This window comes from Mesoplodon mirus (assembly GCF_964341445.2).
Source record: "Mesoplodon mirus genome assembly, chromosome: 5".
Classification (NCBI taxonomy): domain Eukaryota; kingdom Metazoa; phylum Chordata; class Mammalia; order Artiodactyla; family Ziphiidae; genus Mesoplodon; species Mesoplodon mirus.
The window spans coordinates 106,178,330-106,199,260 of NC_138980.1; the positions used below are offsets into that span (position 1 = coordinate 106,178,330).

Below are 20,931 nucleotides of genomic sequence, written 5' to 3' on the forward strand. Positions count from 1 at the left end.
CAGTTGAAAAGGATTTTGGAACTTCCTTTAGTGAGTTTAGCCTTCCAGATCAGACACCCAGGGGATTCTGGATCTCTAGGTAAGCCAGGTGGGACTGCCCTTGGGGCACCTGTTCAGCTTTGCCTCCTTCTTGGCACTGGGACGTGAACTTGTCCAGCCACAATCAACTCCCCACAGTTAAAACGGACAAGAGATTGTAATAACCTATCACCCCTTAAAATAACATCTGCTGTGGCACTCTTCCAGAATTTGCTAAGGACGGCTATATCACTTGCTAGTGGGAACACGGGCCCAGCAAACTTCTTGAACAAAAAGCACAGCACAAAATAATGACCAGATTAAATGCTATATTAAATGCCAAGGTACTTAAATACAATTCTCTATGTATTTAAAGGTCACACACAATGATGACTCTTTTTGATTGGAAAAGATTTATCTATCACAAAGCACATTGTTTGTCATTTTTAGTCTAGGCCCTGTTAGGGATGTTCCTTTGTTATCTCAGCTTAAACATAATACATACACATAGAAAAAAGATGTAGGAAAATACTCAAAGATGGAAATAGTGGCCATCTCTTTAGGTACTAGAAGTCTAGATGGTAGTGTTTTTTCTTTAAAATTGTCAGTACTTTCTAAATTTTCTTCAATGGTTATGTTTTAGCTGTAAGATCATTAAAAAGTTACTAAAAGCAGTATAGTATATATAGTAATTATAAATGCACAATATCATCACATTAATTTGAGAATACACAAAATTTCATAGCAGCAGTTATAATTTAAGTGGTAAAACTGGGTAATACTTTTGTTTTTTACAAGTACATATTACTTTTGTGATAAAAAAAGACTAATTTCATCAAGAGAAAAAATGTTAGAAAGAAATTTTAAAATGTTGGAGTCATTCAATACTTATTCATGCACTTTTGAAGGAGGAAAGTTAAACACTGAGGAAAAGAATGCCACCAATGCTATTATGGTAAAGAAAATTTATCAAATATCTTTTCCTTTAAGGCACAATTTCAACTCTATTATCTTATCACCAAAACTTGAAGCCAACATTAATGAATTAATCTAATCATGTTTTCTGAAGACATGACCAGCCTTTGGCTGTTTAAAACTTGTAACTTTTTTTATTTACAAAAAGGAAGGATCAAGTATGAAGACTATGTACCTAACTGCCATCTGATAAGTGACAATAAAATATTAACTGTACCCTTTTTAAAACTGGTGTCTTTGCATGGTGGCTTCAACTCTATTTCTTTATCCATAAAAATATATCCATTATGAAATTCGAAGTTCTTAAAACTGGCTCTGTGAAATCATGCCCATCATATGCTTTATTTTTTGTTTGTTTTTATTTGTTTTATTTTTAACTTTTTATTATGAAATAATTTTACATTTATAGAAGAGTTGCAAAGCTGGTACAGAGAGTTCCTGTATAGCCTTTATCCAGCATCCCCTAATATAAACGTCCCATCATATGCTTTAAATTCCATTCCTCAGGACTTCACTGAAATATATTGCTAAGATGCTTACACTCACCCAGTGTGGCCAGACGTGTCAGTCAAATACATTAAATAGATTTGATTGCAGGTTTGTGAAGGCTACTTTGTCCCACTGTATTTAAAGGTACTAATAAATGTTTTCATTTTTCTTTTCCTGCTCTCTAGTCATTTTGTCTTTGGCTTGTTAGTCCATGCAACTTTTGGTCCTACAATTCCTCTACATCTGAGAAGGACTTAACAAGTTCATAACGATTGTCATAAAAAACAAAAAAATAGGGCTTCCCTGGTGGCGCAGTGGTTGAGAGTCCGCCTGCCGATGCAGGGGACACGGGTTCGTGCCCCGGTCTGGGAAGATCCCACATCCCGCGGAGCGGCTGGGCCCGTGAGCCATGGCCGCTGAGCCTGCGCATCCGGAGCCTGTGCTCCGCAACGGGAGAGGCCACAACAGTGGGAGGCTCGCGCACCGCAAAAAACAAAAAAAACATTCTCTTACTCAACTCCGTCCTCAAGCATTTATATTGCAAATGCAACATGACAAATGATATTTTAGTTGCCAGAGTCTATTAAAATTGCTGCAGACCTCCTAGGATCACTTAGTGGTTGTATAGGGGTCATACTCAAGACAAGTAAGAGCTATTTATGGTAGCAGGAGAAAAAGAGCTCTGAAATTCACACAGCTGCATTCATCCCCAGATATTTTTACATATGACAATATGAAAATGGTTCTTGCCTAACCCTAATCATTTTTACTCTGGGTTACATCTTCCTGAAGCCCTCCTCTGTACCTTTTTTCTTGCATCTCCAAATGAAATGCAGCAGAGCAATAAAGGGAGAAGGAAAAAACACTGAGAAGTACCCCTGAGCATAGAAAGTACATTTTCAAACTGACTTTGTTTCAAAGGCCCGAGTTTGTCCTTGGAAGCCTAACCAGTATTTTGCATATGCTTGGGGACAACAAGTTATTCACCCTTTGGATGCACATGCTAGTTTGAAAATGGATTACCAAAAACCCAAACTAAGCTTCTTAATCTTACTTCCTGTTCAACAGAGCAGTAGATGAGAAAATATTTGGGAGAAAGAATCAGTTTTGGGAAACCCTTCTCTGGTAATCTTAAGACGATGGTAGCCAACTGTGGGTGGTAGGATAGGCAGATTACAAGTCCAGATTGCACATGGTTTTATAATCATGAACATAAAGGCTAAAATAATGCCTAATGTAGGATGGTGTCCTTGAATTGTCTCCAGGGCCATAGTATGTCATCAATGACTTAACTGCACATGACATAAAGAATTAGAGATTCTTTAGAGACAGACCATATTGGAAATATAACTTGACTACCAAATTATCACACCCACACATCTGTCCACCCTATCAAATAGATATGGGCAGAATTTGGTGAGATAATAAACAATCTTCAATCTCAGACTATCTGAATCTCTGCAGTGATTTATGCCACGGGAGCAGGGCAAAGCCTCTATCTCCTCTCTTTTCTTCTGCCAGCTGGGATGGAGCAGAACAGACCGATATGACCAGGCTCTGGCACAAGTGCAAGAGTTGTAAACCTGAATTTCTCAGACGTGTTATGAAACAATGTCAGGCTTGTCTGAATTGCTGATAAAGAAAAGAAAAATTCTTTCTTCTCTCAAGGTGGAAGTTCAGCCTTTCAGTTTCAAAAAACTGAAAGTACAGTCATCATACTGACACAGAAGTTTCAAATTCTCCCCTGGCTGCATTGATAACAGGACTACTTATCAGGTTTCCCAAGCCCTTTATAAATATGAAAATAAGGCACTTTATAGTCTGGATATATAAAAGACCTATCATCGGGCAAGCAGTTGTTGCCTAAACCAACAATGCCTGTACATTCAAGGCGTAATATTTAAGCTTCCACATAATAACATAATTGTTGAGAATAATCCTATAAGAACTAGGTCACTATCCACTTGATTGTATTGGAAAAGAAGATTTCCTTTTTTGTGCAAATAGTTTAAACTTGATAAATATTAATAGAGAATAACATCTAAAAACATTATTTCCTAGTCTGGAGAATAAAGAGACACTATAGTTTTCAAACAGGAAACTATTTGATAGTTTGACAGATATCTGGGAATATACTTAAAGAGTAGGGTTGATGGGGAACTGAGCGATGTTATATAGATTTTCATGCTAGTAAAAGGGGAAAAATGTGGTATTTTTCCCATGGAAAAAATTTTTAGATAATATAACCAAGAAGCAGGATAAAATCTTAATAAAAGTTTATTTTTACTTTGTAAAGAAATCTTGCCTTCCATGGGTACAAAAACTTACTGCAAATTTGCGTGGTAAGAAATAATCTAAAATATATTTTCATGGGTGTTGGTAATGGAAGCAATAATAGACAGCTGTGGACAAAACCTTAGTGCAGAATTCATAGCAAGTTCTAGTCATAATGGCCTTCTTCATACTGAATATATTGAAATATATTGAATATTTCAAAACTGCAGGAAATAAGCAGAAAGAGGAGCTAGATTCTAGATTTCTAGAAACACGTTAATAATATAGAGAAAAGTAAAATGATCACTTTTTGCTTTCTAAATTTCCAGCTACCTGTCAGGACCTGGCTCTTTTACAAACTGGAAATAACAATTTCTACTGAATGAAGATGAATGTTCCATTGAGACTTAAAATGTGAAAAGCAGCAAAAGGAAGGCAAGCCCAGTGCCCTTTTGGAGGATAGAACTTTCACATGACTCTTCCATGGAGACCAGGCCATGTTAACAGTGCACATAATGAGGCATCATTCAGTGAAAGAAGAAATTCACAGGCTCAAAGAAAACCCATCTCAAAGTGAGGAGGTTTGGTTTTACAAGTATTTCCACAGAATGGAGCCAAGTAAAAATAGTCCTTTTCTCTCCCTTTTGTTTATGAACCTGAATGACTGGTTTAATCTAGGTTATCACTGTCCTCCTTTCACAGTGACTCTCATAAAAAAAGATTTCCTTTTCAACTATAGCATTTGGTTTCCCCTCTTACATGTTTTGTTCACCAAAACAAACAAACAAACAAACAAAAAACAGTTAAGATTCACCAATTCCTACAGGGAAAACACCCTAAATAACTGAGTTCTATTCCTGAATGGAAACTACTTCTAGATGTTCCTCTCCAAGGAACACTTTATTTTTTTACTTTATTTTTAATGATTTCCACTTATAGTGTTAAATCAAATCTTAGTTAAAATTAAATTTGCCAATATTCCAGTAGGAGATATTTGCTACCTCATTATTTACTTCAAGACAGAATTCACAATTTAAAAACAAGAGAAAATGAAAACCCAGTATTGTGGAAATTACCTCATCTGATCCTCTCTTTTCTCCTGACTTTGAAGGCGATCCACTGGTTTTTCCATCGGCATGCTATAAAAGTATTTAAAAAGATAATGTTTAGTAGAGGGAGGTGATACAAGATAATATAATAGTGACTTTAATCCCAAAGGGCTAAATATATAGACTGTAAAAACAAGGACCCCTTTCATCTTCCTCCTGAGAATTGTTGATAATTCTATACCGATGTAGGTGGCCTTTAAAAATTAAGGGAAGCTACAGACATTCATTTGGGATGCAGAAAATCAGTCTGTAATTAACCAGACATAGATCTGATGGTGATGCTAAGGTGGCATCTCATCTCCTACAAAATGTCTCATGGAATTTTAAAGCCCAAATTGCCAGCATAAGAGACACCTGGTTCCTCATGGAGATGAGATGTCTGAGGACCATGCTGAGCCTAAGCCATTACTTAAGCCTCAGTTCAGCATGAACTCAAGGGAGGGCCACCCCTTATCAACCATCACTTTCAATGGCTCTTGGAAATTCTCTGGAGTTCTTTCTGTCTGAGTACCAACACAGAAAGATAAACCCTGCATTGGAAAGACCATACCTGCAACTTTCATTACCTATGGCTTTAGAATTTCATTATGTTCTGAAACAGAATTATTTTTCTCACTAGAACACTGGTGATGAAAGGAAATATTTTTACGTGGTACATGAAAGCTTCAAGTAGCTTACATGTTCATTTGTTTTGATAAGATAAAAGAAGCCATGAAGATTACTGAATTTTTTTAATAAAAAAAAATTGTATGTTCCTGAAAAGGGGGGACAAAGAATTATTTCATTTCTTGCACATGTGGGATGTGCAAGAAAGTGGGAAAAGAAACCTAAATATAAGAAAATAAAAAGCTCACCATTGGGTTCGACCCCAATCACCTTTAGTTAAATCAAAACATAAAATCCCATTATGTTCTCTAGAGCTGAATCACAACCTGAATATGTAGGACACTTAAGTTATTCGAATTAAAAAGAATGGCAATAATAGTAATAATTTTTATCATTCTTTATTATTTACAAGGCTCTTTCATATATACTTATCTGATACAAAAAAAGAGGCTCATGTGATTTCATGGATTAAGAAAACTAAGAATAAAAGTCATGTGATGTGCTTTTAGTAAGGACATACACCTAGTAAGTGAGAAAAGTTTGCAGAGCAGGTTTTCTGACTTCAAATCTATTGTTTGTCACTATACTATGATAAATGAAATAAGATAATATTCCCTTTGATCATATCAACAGATATTTTTGTAAAAAAAAAAGAAAAAGGCCAAGCAATATTAGACATGTGGGTGAAATCTTTCAGTAGTTCTTTGCATAAAAAACTAGAAAGAAATCACTTTCATGAATGGAAAATTCTTCCCCAAACAAAAGCCTCTCATGGATTAGTGGGTAGATCCCACAGACAAGCAGGCAGACTACAGCAGCTTGGTGAATGAAGCTCTCTGCAGGGCTTGTTTAACCCAGATGTCCTAGTCAAGAGTTTGTCCACAGTTGAGAGCAATCGGTATTGAGTAATTAATGGATCTTGAAAAAACAGGAGGCATTTAAAAGCCCACATATATATATCAGAGCTAGGTGGTAATTGATAAGTTTTAGAATAATTGGTAAGCAAAAGATTCTTAAAGGCTAGACTAGGGGGAAGAATTATTCAACATTTGGAGAGAGAATTTGAGAGGGACAGGTCTACAATGACGCAGATTTACCCAATCTGTCTCCTTCCAGAACTGGTAAATTTAGAACTGTGATATCACATTCATTTCTTATCACCATTTTTATACCTTTTTCAGATTAGATATAGGTAATACCTAATAATAACAATATCCACTGAGCATACTGTTTTGAGTGTCTCATTTACTTGTAGGAAATATGATTATTCCATTTTACAAATGAGAAAACTTAAAGAGGCAACAGGCTCTCGTCTAGAGCAAGGCTCCATGCTCTCCGCAAGGTCCCATTCCGCTTCCTGTTCGTTGGCAAACATATATTATGATTTATTACCCTAAAGTAAACATGCAGACAGCCTTTTCTCTCTAAAATACAAGTAGATAGATGTTTTACTTAAAAACATTTATAAAGTTGTTTCCCGGTGGTGTTTCAAAATTGCAGTCCTCCAGGTTAACCAACATCATCAGTTATTTGCTTCCACTGAAATGCTCAAAATCCCTCACAATTATGCAGTTTCGAAATAATAGTTTGAGAGTGATATATATATATATATATATATATATATATATATATATATCAAATGCTTTTTAAAATGTTGAGATATAATGACAACATAAAAATCATATATTATAAGAATTGGTATTTTGTAATTTCAAAAGACATATTTGCTCTCAATAGATAAGCATAATGATATAATGACGTAAAAATCACATAATGAAAGGGCAACATTTTTTAGGAACTGTATGGATCATATTTTTCCAGTTTTTTTAACCTGGCTTTTTTATTATAAAAAATTTCTAAGATACATAACAGTTGGAAGAATAATAAAATGAATGTCAACAGTCCCATCACTTAGATTCAACAACTGCTGTTGCTGTATATTGCCATATCTGCTTATATTATGGACAAAGACCTATCTATATTTGTATATGTACCTGCATTTGAAAGTAAATTGCAGATATCCTGAAACTTTACCCCTAAACATTTCATCAAGCATCTCCTTAATTTGAGGATTTTTTCCTACATAACTACAATACATTATCACTCCAACAAAACTCTAACAGAATCAATAAGAATCACCTAATACCATTCAATATCCAGTAAATAGCAACTTTATAAATGAATCATTGCCCTGACCATTTCTTGGGGCTTATTCAATATTCAGCAGTCTATTAACGATATAAAATCAGTTATAGCTTTTCACTGAAATTCAGTGACTTATTTTTAAATTCATGGAATAACTGAGTACTTTCCACATACTTTCCATTCTGCTGGTGAAATGAAATGTTTGGGAATGATATATGTCAAATTTGATCCAGCTTAGGAACCTGCAGCAAGTCTTTCAAAGAGTGAAGACAGAAAACTTTGTCTACTACTACTACACATAGCTGGTGGGTTGGGAAGAGGTGAGAGAAACATGGAGAAGGGAAGGAGTGATAGGTTGGGAAGTGAACCACAAACCTGAAAAATTTGGGAAGGACTTTTCTGTAAGAGGGGAAAGAAACTAACCTGTTCTAAGCATCTCCTTTGTGCTAAGCCCAGTGCTGGGCCTTTCCCCTATGTGGTCTCCTTTACTGCCACAGCAACTCTAGGGACACACTGGCAGCTCGTTTGATGAGTAAAGAAATAAGGATCTGAAAGGTGAGATCCTCCTCAGTCACATTACGTATCAGGATTACAGTCTGTGGGCCAGAGACCAGGCTAGTTAAAAGCTAGCTAAAAACTTTTGATGCCCATCAAGAAAGTCTTAATCCAATGCTATAAATGAGAAAACAACGCCCCAAATCAACAAAACCTTCCTATTCTAAAACTGGTTTGTTTTTATAAAATTAATCAGACACACAACACTAGTTTCATCCTGATTTAGAAGCTGGAGAGGAGGCAAAGACAGGAAGTGCAAGATGCCAGCCCTAAGGCAGGAAACATTTCATTGGGAGGATAAGGCCCCAGAAGACAGGAAACACTGGAGCTAAGATGAAGACAGATGAAGGAATGGAGTGACAGGAGTTCAGAGGCAGGGAAAATATCAGATAAAGTTTTTCTATCTTGCCTCAAAAAGGAATAATTTTCCAAACTGTTTCCACCTCCTGGCATCACTACATATTTGGTAAGTTCAGCTGTCCTTTGTCCTCGTTCTAGAAGATAGCATTAATATGCATAAAATTTTCTGCCATAGCAAACTCATAAACCTGTCAGGAAATCAACAGGAGCAAGGAGCAGTAAAGCTTGGAGCTGTGCTCTCACCCAGCTAAAGATTTGTGCCAGCGCCAGTCTTCCACTCTGGAGCATTTGGGGCACCCTCCCCATCGTTACCTAGATACACCCTGATACATGCACAGACAAGGGTATACATCACAGGATAAGATAAAAATCAAACTTCTACACATATTAAAAAAGAAAGAAGACAGACAAAAAATGAGCTTCTGCAAGTCCAAGCTCAGCTGTGAAAGAGCACCAAAAGCTAGTGTGCTTCTGAAATGCCTCTGCTTAATTTTTTTTAAAAAAGGTACTGAGTTTCTTTTAGGGGGTAAAAAAAACATTGTAAAATTAAATTAAGGTGATGTTTGGACCACCCTGTGAATATACTAAAAAATACTGAATTGTATGTTTTAATGGATAAATTATGAATTATGTCTGAATAAAGCTGTTTAAGAAAACAGGAAAGGTTATTTGAAAATAGCTTGAAGATTTTCCTTCTGCAACTTGCAGAATGCCAATAGAGGTCAATATTTGCATGTCCAGTGATAGCTGTGGCAAAATCATGAAGTAATGACATCTTGGTGCCCTCTGGACTCTAGTACACACAGCTCAGCTCCCTCACTGCTCCACTGCTGCACATAGAGACAAAGGCTTGTCAGGGAAGGGGGCGTGGGCTGCTTCCTAAGGATCAGAAAGCCTTCATTTAGCTACGGGTCTAATCTTTCAGTGCTGGTCACAAGCGCCCAGAGCACTTTTGGAAACACTCAAACCAGAGTCCAGGGATTTAGATTTAGTTTGTCCAGGGGGAGCCTGGGCACAGATATAGTTTCCTAAACTTCCCCAGCTGATTCTAATATGCAGCTAGGATTGGAAACCACTGTTTGGAGAGGAGATCTGTGGGCACCACAACAGGAAGTGGAGGTTTCTGCTCCTCCAGTCACCCCACTGAGTCGGCACCCATGGGAGCTTCCCCAGGTCAGGGAGGCCAGGGCAACTCGGGGCCTCCTGGGTAAACCGATTGCTCAATGAAGGAACCCACTGTCCTGTGTTTAACTCAACATTTCCTGACTAGTCCTATTAATGGCACACCATACCTTCATACTGTATATTAGTCTCCAGTTTCTTAGTAAAGCAAACAAGTTAGCACTTATTGTATACGCTTCTGCTTACTGATTACTTCATAAATGTATATTTTGCCTTTTCAACCAGATGGTAAATTTTTTTAAAATATTTATTTATTTATTTGGTTGAGCTGGGTCTTAGTTGTGGCAGGTGGGCTCCTTAGTTGCAGCTCGCTGGCTCCTTAGTTGCGGTAGGCGGGTTCCTTAGTTGTGGCATGCGAACTCTTAGTTGCAGCATGCATGTGGGATCTAGTTCCCTGACCAGGGATCAAACCTGGGCCCCCTGCATTGGGAGCGTGGAGTCTTAACCACTGCGCCACCAGGGAAGTCCCCAGATGGTAAACTATATTATTTTTTCTTCTAGTCCTGTGGTGGGGATGTGACAAATAATTCATAATTGAATGACTGCATTTCTGCAAACCTCTAAAAGTTCCCTGAGAAGTACATTCGTTCTTTTCAGGTTAGTAAACAAGATAAAAGATTTTAAAAGTTGAAAAAATAGCTTAAAAAATTAAGAGACAATGTGAAAATTGTTATTTCCTGCAAAATCCCTTAAAATCTATTTTTGTATGTATTCTGCTGTCTGAAACAAGACTGTTCAGCAAACAAACAGAAGGCCCAAGATGTAAAGCTGATTTTGCTTTAAGACAGTCTCCCTGGTGTAGATGTGGACCTGTTTGCCCTCAGGTGGATTCCTTGCCCTGACCCTGGTCAGTTGGTGTAGCAGGGATGTGTACTTGCTCCCTCCAGTAGGGTCTCCTGCAGGATGGGCCAGCAGTGGTTTCAGCTTCTGCAGGGTGATCCTGCGTCTCCCTCTTTCTTTCCAGTCTAGGAATGGTAGCAGCTTCCCGAGATTTCTAATCTCTGCTTTGCCTCATCCATCCCAGTTGGCTTCCCAGCCTCTCTGTTACCTGGGAAACCAACTCCCTGCATTCCATTCCCTGACAAACTCTAATAAGACAGGAGTGTGGGTCTGAAAGGCTATGTGACCTTCAGCAAATAATTTAAACTTTCCGTTTTCTCCTTGTAAAATGGAGGTAATGGTGTCTACCCCAGGGGCTGGCTTACTTATGAAACAAGCTGATATTAATGAGGAGCCTGGACCATTGCCTCATTCATTTTAAGAATACAATAAAAGTTATTCCACTCCCTTCTTCTTCTCTGACATCAATCTGATTGTGGTTAATTATGAGGCAATAAAATGAATATGAGAAGTAAGCAAAGGTTTAAGGTTTCATTTTCTAAGGCTGTAAATAATACAGCAGAGAAGTTAGTTTTTTACTTTTCATAAGTACAGAGGAACCAGATTCATCTGATAACTTTATCTTTAGTACTTTGCCTATTTCGTGACACTGTATTATATTAGTCTCATATTTCCATATTACAAATAAGGAAACAAAGTACACAGGGAATAGATAATTCATTTTTCAAACAACATATACCAAGCTGGTCACAGGAATAACGTTTAATGTGCAATTCCAAAGTATAAAATACTTTGTCAGGGGGGCTTCCCTGGTGGCACAGTGGTTGAGAATCTGCCTGCCAATGCAGGGAACACGGGTTCAGGCTCTGGTCTAGGAGGATCCCACGTGCCACGGAGCAGCTGGGCCCGTGAGCCACAACTACTGAGCCTGCGCGTCTGGAGCCTGTCCTCCGCAACAAGAGAGGCCGTGACAGTGAAAGGCCCATGCACCGTGATGAAGAGTGGCCCCTGCTTGCCACAACTAGAGAAAGCCCTCGCACAGAAACGAAGAACCAACACAGCCAAAAATAAATAATTAAAAAAAAAAAAAACTTTGTAAGGGTGTGGTGCATGTGTGTGTGTGTTGGTGGGTCTGGGAGTTGGATAGATAAAGCAAGATAGGCACAATGTTAAAATGTTAATAATTATAGAAGGTGATGGGTACATGAGGAGTACACTATATTATTCTCTCTTCTGTGATAAAAAGTTATAAAATTTTTTGAATCTTATCTCAAGAGTATGTACCTTCCTGGAGTCACACAAAGGGAATATCCTAGCCATTTTACTTGTTTTTAATACTGAAACCCCCAAACTAATGGAGAAGGCTAGTGTCAGAGGAAGAGTTCCTTTACTAAAAAAGTAATCAGTGAGTAGCCACTGTGGGCTAGGTGTTGTGGGGAGAATAATTATTTTTAAAAAGTAAGTAAATGAAGGGTATGATACATGATATCTTTCTTTTTCTCTCAAAACATTTGTTGTCAAACCATAGAAATATAGGATAACCTTCTTTGGGCTTCTCATAAAAGAAGACACATATTAAGGATTAACTGCATAACTATAATTCTGAAATCCACATATTTCACCTGAACTCCACACACTTTTCTCTAATATTTCAACATTTTGGTGGACATGCCCAGGTGGCAGGGTAAGGGCACACCCTATTTTTGTCCAGTTTTCAGAAGTAGCATTGACTGCCTTTCTGTCATGTTTAGCTTAGGGGGTCCACATGCAGTAAGGCTTTCTGAACTTCCTCTAAGTCAAAGATGATGCCATGAGAACTTCAATAGTTACTTTGCTGCTTTTATAGTAGTCATTAGGATGTGCTTGTGATTTTTATCTATGAAAAATGCAAGAAAAAACCAGAAACGTACTATTAACACTATTTTTTGTCCACGGCACACAGTACAAAACCTGACACATAGTAGGTGGACAGTAAGCAACTGTGAACATCGTTGGCCTCTACCAAATCATTTTTGTGTTCTATAAGTTCTCCACAGTCAGAATGAATTCCATAAATTTTACGAAAACTCTAACCATAGACCCTTTTTCTTCTTGGGTTAAATGACTCTCCCATCTGAGGAGGCACTTACATAAAAGGTACTCATTGGATGGAGTTATTTTACATTTTTCTTAACTGAAAGACACTTGATTTTTTTCCCTTTATGGTAGCTATAAAGATTTCTGGGTAAGTTTTTATGAGATAACTTGAAGAACAGAGCTTTAGAATCACATTAATAGGATTTCAATCCTTAAAACAATTTAAAGAGAGGATTCTGGGATGATGGTGCAGTAGGAGGCACCAGGAATCCATCTTCCCATCTAGACGAAAATCTCCCTGACAGAATGTGTCTGATATAACTATTTTGAAATTCTGGAGTCTATCAAAGACTTGCAATGTCCAGGGGAAGGTTTAAATGGTAAGTTTTGGTTAATTTCCATCAACTTCAGCTCAGCTCAGCAGCAGCTGCCCATTTCCCGTTCCCAACTCACAGCAAGCAGTTGTGCATTAGAGCATGCAGCTTGGAACCAGAAAGGCAAAAATGACTCTGTCCTCCAAATACTGGGGATCTCTATTCTGATCACTGATTGCTCATGCCCAGGGAAAGTGCAGGATCAGAAAAGACCTGAGAAGCTCTTAAGTGTACACTTTTGGCTGAACCTCAGCACAAAAAAAAGCCTATGACAATCAAAAACAAAACAAAGCAAAACAAAACAGCAAACCCCAGGGAAGGAGGAGAATTTGATTCCCAAAGCTTTCATATTATTAGATTCAAATGTCCAGTGTTAAACCTAAAAAATCACAAGGCATGCAAAGAAAGAGAATTATTGCCCATTCAATGGGAAAAACAAACAAACAAACCAACAGAAAACAGAAACTGTCCTTGAGAAAGAGCAGATGGCAGATATACTAGACAAAAACTTTAAAACAACTGTCTTAAAGATGCTCAAAGAACTAAAGGAAGTGTGTAGAAAGTCAAGAAAACAATGTAAAAACAAAATAGAAATATCAATAAAAAGATAAATAACCTAAAAAGAAACCAAAAAAAAAATTCTAGAGCAGAGAAGTACAATAACTGAAATGAAAAATTCACTAGAGGGATTCAAAGGCAGATTTGAGCAGGCTGAAGAAAGAATCAGTGAACTTAAAGATAGGACAACTGAAATTATTGAGTCTGAGGAACAGAAAGAAAAATGATTAAAGAAAAGTATATAGAGCCTACAGGACCTGAGGGATACCATCAAGTAGACTAACCTACACATTGAGAGAGTTCCAAAAAAATGAAGAAAGAGAAAAAGATTTTTTTTAAGAAATAATAACCTAAAACTTTCCAAATTTGATGAAAAACATAACCAAGAAGCTCAACAAACTCCAAGTAGGATGAACTCAAAATTCACATGGAGACAAATTACAATCAAACTATTGGAAAGACGAAGAGAGAATCTTGAAAGCAGCAATAAAAAATGATTTATCACATATAAGGGATACTCAATAAGATTGTAAACAGATTTCTCATCAGAGATGTTAGAGGTCAGAAGGCAGTGGGACAAGTGTTGCCAAGCGTATGAAGAAATTGGAACCCTTGTGTACTGAGAATAGGAAGGTAAAATGGTACAACTACTGTGGAAAACAGTAAGGTGGTTCCTCAAAAAATAGCTATACCAGGAAGAAACCTGAGTGTGCCTTGAAAGATGAATGGATAAGCAAATATATATATTTCAGCCATTTTAAAAGGATGAAAATTTTGACATATGCTTTAACATGGATGAATCTTGAGGGCATCTGCTGTACAATATTGTACCTATAGTCAACAACAATGTACCATAAACTTAAAAATTGGTTAAGAGGGTAGATCTCATGTTAAATGTTCTTACAATACAATAAAAAAATGATAAGGAACACAGATACTTGAATACAGTCCTATGTATTCAAATGTAAATATGTAAATTGAATGAAAATTTATTGTTTAATGGGTATAGAGTTTCAGTTTTACAAGATAAAAATAGTTCTGGAGCTAGATGGTAGTGATGGTTGTACAAGAATTATGAATGTATTTAATTCCACAGAACTTTACACCCACAAATGGTTAAGATGGTAAATTTTAAGTTATGTGTATTTTACCACAATAAAAATTTTTTAAAACATCAAGGAAAAAACAGAATAAAGATGGGTTGCTTAGAGAAATCTAGTATGCCAATGAGACAGCCTAATCAGAACTAATTTCCCACCAGTTCACCTTGGAATATCAACTAGCCCCCCACTGTTTCCACCACCAGCAAGCTATATCATTCTTTAAAAAGTACTTGTAGAATATAATTAACTTTCTGGGAAGTATCAAAATTGATTAAAGAATAATGTCATCAGGTATACTCTTAATTTAAGTCTTATTGCAAACCAATTCAGAAACTGTGAAACAAAAGAGGACAGTTGTGTGACCTCCATTCTCCCAGCACCCTAAAGCCTGTGCCCTTTTTGCAGAATATATAATCTGCATTCCTTACTCCTAAAAGTCACTGTAGTCAAGTGGTCTGTCCTGCCAGGGAAGGCTTGTGACACTCTTCCCAGGCTGGCGACAATGATGGGGCCTCCCAAATGACTTGAGCTCCTTGATCACGCTGCCACTGGACCAACAAGTCTAATTAGGCTAAGAAACACCTTTAATTAACACGGACTACTAGAGTCAACTTTTGACTGAGGAATGTGATTACCGGTGTCAGCCAACCAAATTTACCCTCTTTCATGCTTCATCATTACCAAGCTCATCAGATGTTCTTCAAATCTAGCTTTGTAAGTTTTTTTTTTTTTTTTTTTTTTTTACTGAAACCACATAGTTCTTCAAAAGATAAGATCAATAATATTGATGGTATTCAATGGGGAAATATACATTGTAATGTTTCATTGACTGGATTTATAGGTGGCAGTCCCTTAAACAAAACACATCATAGATACATCTTTCAATTATTTTATCTTATTCTGCCTAAATTTTTAAAGTTAGGTCACTGCATTCATAATCTTTTTCAGTAAAGGATCCCAGTAAAAATATTTTAATAACAGGATTTACCAAAAGCATGACATATGTAATATACATAATACATACATACATATATTATATATAGTGTGTTTTTGTATAAAACTTTTATATTAATAAATTGTATAAATATTATATATAATAGTATATAATACTATAAATTATGTATATATATGTTATAAATTGGCTCTATATATCTCTAGGGGATTATGGATGGGCTTTTGTGTGTGTATGTGTATATTTTGTTGTGGGAAAATGGTCCACAAACTTTCATTTAATTCTCAAAATGGGCTGTGGTCATCCCCTCACAGCCATCAAACGAAAATGGTTAGAAACCAATGTCTAGAGCTATACTGTCCTAATACTGTAGCCATTAGCCACTCAATGCCTATTGAGCACTTGAAATGTGTCAAGTGTGAACTGAGATGCACTCTAAGTATAAAATACACACTGGATTTTGACGAATCAACATGAAAAAGAAAGTGTACAGTATCCCAATGATTTGCACATTGATTGCATGTAAAATAATAACATTTGGGATATAGTGGGTTAAATAAAATATGCTATTAGCATTAATTTCACCTGTCAGCTAATGTGACTACTAGAAAAGTTAAAATTACATATGTGGCTCACACTATATTTCTATTGAACAGCACTGGTTTGGGAAAAGTCAAAGCTTGATCACAGGCAGGTTGCTGATTCTAGGAGGTTCCTACTAGCAGAAAAAAAAAATTAGAATAGTTCCAACATTGGATTATAAGAGAGGTTTTAGCAAAAAATGTCAGACTATGCCTAAACATAACAGGGTTAAAAACACAGATTTAAACTATTTTCATCCAGATATTCCAGCATAATTTCCTTTAGAGAATCATGAATTTGGAAGAAGACTGATGTTAACTCTAAACCATCCATATTAACTACCATCCATATTTGCAGATAATTCATGTGATGCATTTTGATAAGAACCTTAGAACAATAATGACTCAAAGCAAACTTTTGCTTTTAGCACGTCAATAAGATGCTACATTTTAAAAACCCAGAAAATGTAGTAGGAAGCATTCATGAAGAAACATCTCAAGGGAAACTGGAATTTCCAATCATTAAAGGTATACGGGGCACTGTTGGTGGGAATGTAAATTGATACAGCCACTATGGAGAACAGTATGGAGTTTCCTTAAAAAACTAAAAATAGAATTACCATATGATCCAGCAATCCCACTACTGGAAATATACCCAGAGAAAGCCATAATTCAAAAAGACAGATGCATCCCAATATTCACTGCAGCACTATTTACAATAGCCAGGTCATGGAAGCAACCTAAATGCCCATCGACAGATGAATGGATAAAGATGTGGTACATATATACAATGGAATATTACTCAGCCATAAAAAGGAACGAAATTGGGTCAGTTGTTGAGATGTGGATGGATCTAGAGACTGTCATACAGAGTGAAGTAAGTCAGATAGAGAAAAACAAATATCGTATATTAACGCATGTATGTGGAACCTAGAAAAATGGTACAGGTGAACCAGTTTGCAGGGCAGAAGTTGAGACAGATGTAGAGAACAAGTGTATGGACACCAAGGGGGGAAAGCTGTGGCGGGGTGGCAATGGTGGTGTGATGAATTGGGCGATTGGGATTGACATGTATACACTGATGTGTATAAAACTGATGACTAATAAGAACCTGCTGTATAAAAAAAAAAGGTATATGGGTATGGTACTTTGATTCATGAATGTAAACAGTCTTCACCAACCCTTATGTGGTATCTATTATTGCTCACATTTTATAGATGTGGAAACAGGTTCAAAAAGGTTGACTCATTGCCCTTTGAGAACAAGAACTCTGTCTTGTTTTCCACTTCGAGGCTAGTACTGGGTCTGCCACTTCGTAGGTGCTCAGTGAATGGCCACTGGCTGAAAAGGGACATTTTACTGATTCCAACACAATGTTTCCCTCTAAATACTGTCTGATTAGAACACCATGTTTCTCTCTAAATACTGTCTTATTACAACACCCTTGCTTTTCCCAATACCACATGCCGAGAGAGGTGTACTTTAACTATTTTTTTAAGTTCTCATCATAAATCAATGGGATATAAATATTTTTATTCTTTCTGTCACAAAATTTGTGTATTTTTTTCTGGAAAGCATCGTAATGTTAAATCATGCTTCCTGGTTCAAAACATTACAAGTACCAGCTTGACTGGATATCACACCTAGATGGTTGGACAAGCATTCAATGCACTAAACAAACGGAACATCTCTGTCCCCCATCCAAGTAATAAAGTACAGAGCAGTGGGCTCTCTCTCTCTCGCTGTCTCTCTCTCCCTCTTTCTCATTCTCAACAAGGGTCTTGATCTCGGTTGCTTCTGCTCCTTGGAGTTTTGGATTTTCTCCTTGCCCCAATCCCAGCTGCCTCTTCTTTGCGCTGGAGAATGCACGTCCAACAACATGCCTCTAAAAGTTTTGAGATTTACTTATGACTTAAAAACAAATACTAGATCTGAGCTCTTTCGATCTGAGTCTGAGTTCATCCAGGAATCCGCGTCCAAGGGCGGAATTCCTCCAGCAACAATTCCTGTTCCATTCAACCCGTGAGCGTGAGCTGAGTCTGGTGCGTCTGCTCACACCGACTTGCACGTCGGGGCTCGCTCGCACATACCACCGCAGGGTGGGTCTCAGCCTCTCCCGGAGCCTAAACTGAAAGTATGAGAGGACGTCGCACCTGGTCCCCAACGCTTCCCCTCCAAACCCTGCACAATAACCTCGCCTGCACGCCCAGAAAGGCAAAGCCCATTCCGTTTCCGGTCCTGCCCAGGCACGATCGCTCCAGTTTACCGTCATGTACCACCAGCTTGCGAATGCCATGGCGACAACCGATTTGCTCTAAGTCGCGCAGCGGAGAACCCGGCGAGGACACGGGGTGCAGTGCAGCAGGTGCCGGGCTCGCACTCCACCAGCCCCGGACCTGGCTGGCGCTGAGCTTTTCAAGCCCCAAGGCTGTCAGCGGGGGAGGCACCTGGGCGGGCCCTACATCGGCCCTGCCCTGCCGGCTTGACCCCGCCCCGCCCAATTTGGAGCAAGGCTTGTTAGGGCAGAAGTGTTATTCTTCCAGGCAGCCACGCCCTGCAGCCCGGACTTTACGCGGAAGACCCGACTTTTAGTTGAACTACCCAACCCAGTTCGGGGTCCCGAATGAAATTTATTCCCCTTTTATCCTCAACCGCTTTTCACCCCAGTCTCATCAATCAGCTTTTCCCAACGCAGGCCAACTCCAATCTGGCTTGCTCCATGCCCAATACACTTGGCCCAGGCCCGGCAGTACCCAGGCACCTCCCGTCACCTGCCCAGAGGCAGGTTCTGAGTCCTAAATCCTTCTCAGGCTCGGGAGGGGGCGCAGGGGGCAGCAGGCCAGGCAGGCTACCCGCAAGGAGGCGGCCCACGGCTCCGGGGCCGGGGTCCTCCCTGCGCTCAGCCCTGCGGCTCCGGCACAAGGGCCACTCACCTCCTGAGCGTGGCGGGCCGCCGCAGCGCGCCGGGGCCGCGGGGAGGCGGCGGGCTTCTGGCCCGGTTGGGACATGGCGAGGCCGTGGGGAGCGCAGACTGGAAGGGAGGCCCGGGCGGGGAGCGTGGGGAGCGTGGGGAGCGTTGGGAGCGAGGGAGGGAGGGAGTGGAGGGGCTGGCGGGCGCGCCCCGTGAGGCAGCTTTTCCGACCCAGCCCCGAACCCGCGCGGGGGCTCTGCCTCACCCCGCTGGGCCCTCCCCTTCCTGCCCGCCGCTGGCTGCGCCCGGGCTGTAGCGGTCCGAGGCTCCCGGCCTGCAACTTAACACCCTTGGCCCCGAATCTTCTCCCAGTGATGCCCCCACCTCCACCCTAGCACTGCTGGGTTCCCCGTGGCTCACAGAGAGGAGGGGTTGGAGGTAGCGGGGTTCCTCCTTCAACTTGCCCAGACTTGGCTTGCAGTTGCAACCGGAGAGCGGGACCCGGGTGTGGCCCGTCTACGCCTCAATACCCCACCCTAAGAATTTCAAGAATTAGACACCTTTTCTGCAATCTGTCCTGGTTTAGCTAGGAGAAGAATTTACCAGCTGAAATCGGGCCCAAGCCTGGACCGTCTGGATTAGGAAGAGGATTAACAAAACCAAAGAGAGAGAGAGAGAGAGAGAGAGAGAGAGAGAGAGAGTGTGTTTGTGTGTGTGTGTGTGTGTGTGTGTGTGTGTGTGTTGAAAGTTTAATGATGTTTTATGTGGAGGAAGCCTTAGGTTTCAATCGAAACCGAAGAACAGTCCCAAGTTTAAAACCCTATAGGCTTTCTGGAGGCTGCCGAATTTTGTTTTGGAGGCTGGATTGCTTTTGTCTTTGGCTCATTTTAAACAGCACTTCCTGGTTTGGGGCTGTGAAATGTAACAAGCCTGAAGTGAAATAGAACAAGCCTGACTAGAAAACGCTCCTCTGCAGCGATTGTCTGCCTGTAGTTGCTTCCGGTCTGTGACCAGATCTGACAGAAGAAAACTTGTTACCCTGCAATGGCATTGACAGTTTGGGACTCAGGGTCACTGCTGTCTTCCACGTTGTGTTTTAGACCGTTGGAGAGAGAGGGGGCAGGTTGTAAGGAAAGATTGGTCAATGGTGCATGGCATTTGGCAGAATCGAATTCTTGTTTCCTTCCCCCTTCTCATTTTTAGGGATTCTGATTTCCGTTTATTCAAGGGACTGGCTAGCCTCATTCTTAATGGGGGCAGCAGAGAGGAATGATTTAAACGCAATTCCTCTTAAAGGGTTCCACTTACGATCTATGTATCTCGATATTTCCAACAAACAGGCGGTAGGACAGGAATTTATACGTAGAAATGAATCAACCTGGATATGGGGCCTATGATTGTCCATTCAAGAAAAATTGATTGGTGGCCTCAATTACATTTATAATTAAGGAAAATATGTCATAAGCATGAAAAATGCTTTTATAATTGTGACCAAACACCTACAGTAATTTAAGCAAGCACAGAACTAAAGGGGTGAGATTATAGACCCACCTCCAGGCCCAGGAACTGGAAGCATCTAACTGAGGATCCTAGAGGGCCTAGATTCAGGATCCCCGAGTACATTATTCTGACTCTGGAAGAACGGTTCGCATTAAAGTTTGAGGTATTTTCTAACAGAGTATTTAAAATTGAACTTAAACCAGTTGGTTTTATATTTTGAAAGGCGTCCATGTAAAGCACAGTGAAAGGAACTATAGAGAGAGCGATATAAAGGTTAAAATACATATTTCCTGCCCTCCAGGAACTTAGAGTTTAGCTGAAGT

At 39.3% G+C, this 20,931-nt stretch overlaps 1 protein-coding gene across 7 annotated transcripts in view; it reads right to left on the reverse strand.

The window, feature by feature from the left end:
• The window catches only part of CAST (calpastatin), a 121,121-nt gene extending 101,611 nt beyond the window's left edge, over positions 1-19,510 (reverse strand). For 2 of the 7 annotated variants that reach the window (XM_082623644.1, XM_082623643.1), the window contains exons 1-2: positions 19,131-19,510; positions 4,833-4,895 (exon numbers count right to left, since the gene is read on the reverse strand). In XM_082623644.1, coding sequence (XP_082479770.1) covers positions 4,833-4,895; positions 19,131-19,205 — 138 coding nt within the window. In that variant the 5' untranslated portion in view covers positions 19,206-19,510. Of the gene's footprint in view, positions 1-4,832; positions 4,896-18,463; positions 18,601-19,130 lie in introns of those variants that run through there. The other 5 variants (XM_082623640.1, XM_082623645.1, XM_082623642.1 and 2 more) reach the window with 5 other exon arrangements.
• Positions 19,511-20,931: the final 1,421 nt, after the last annotated feature.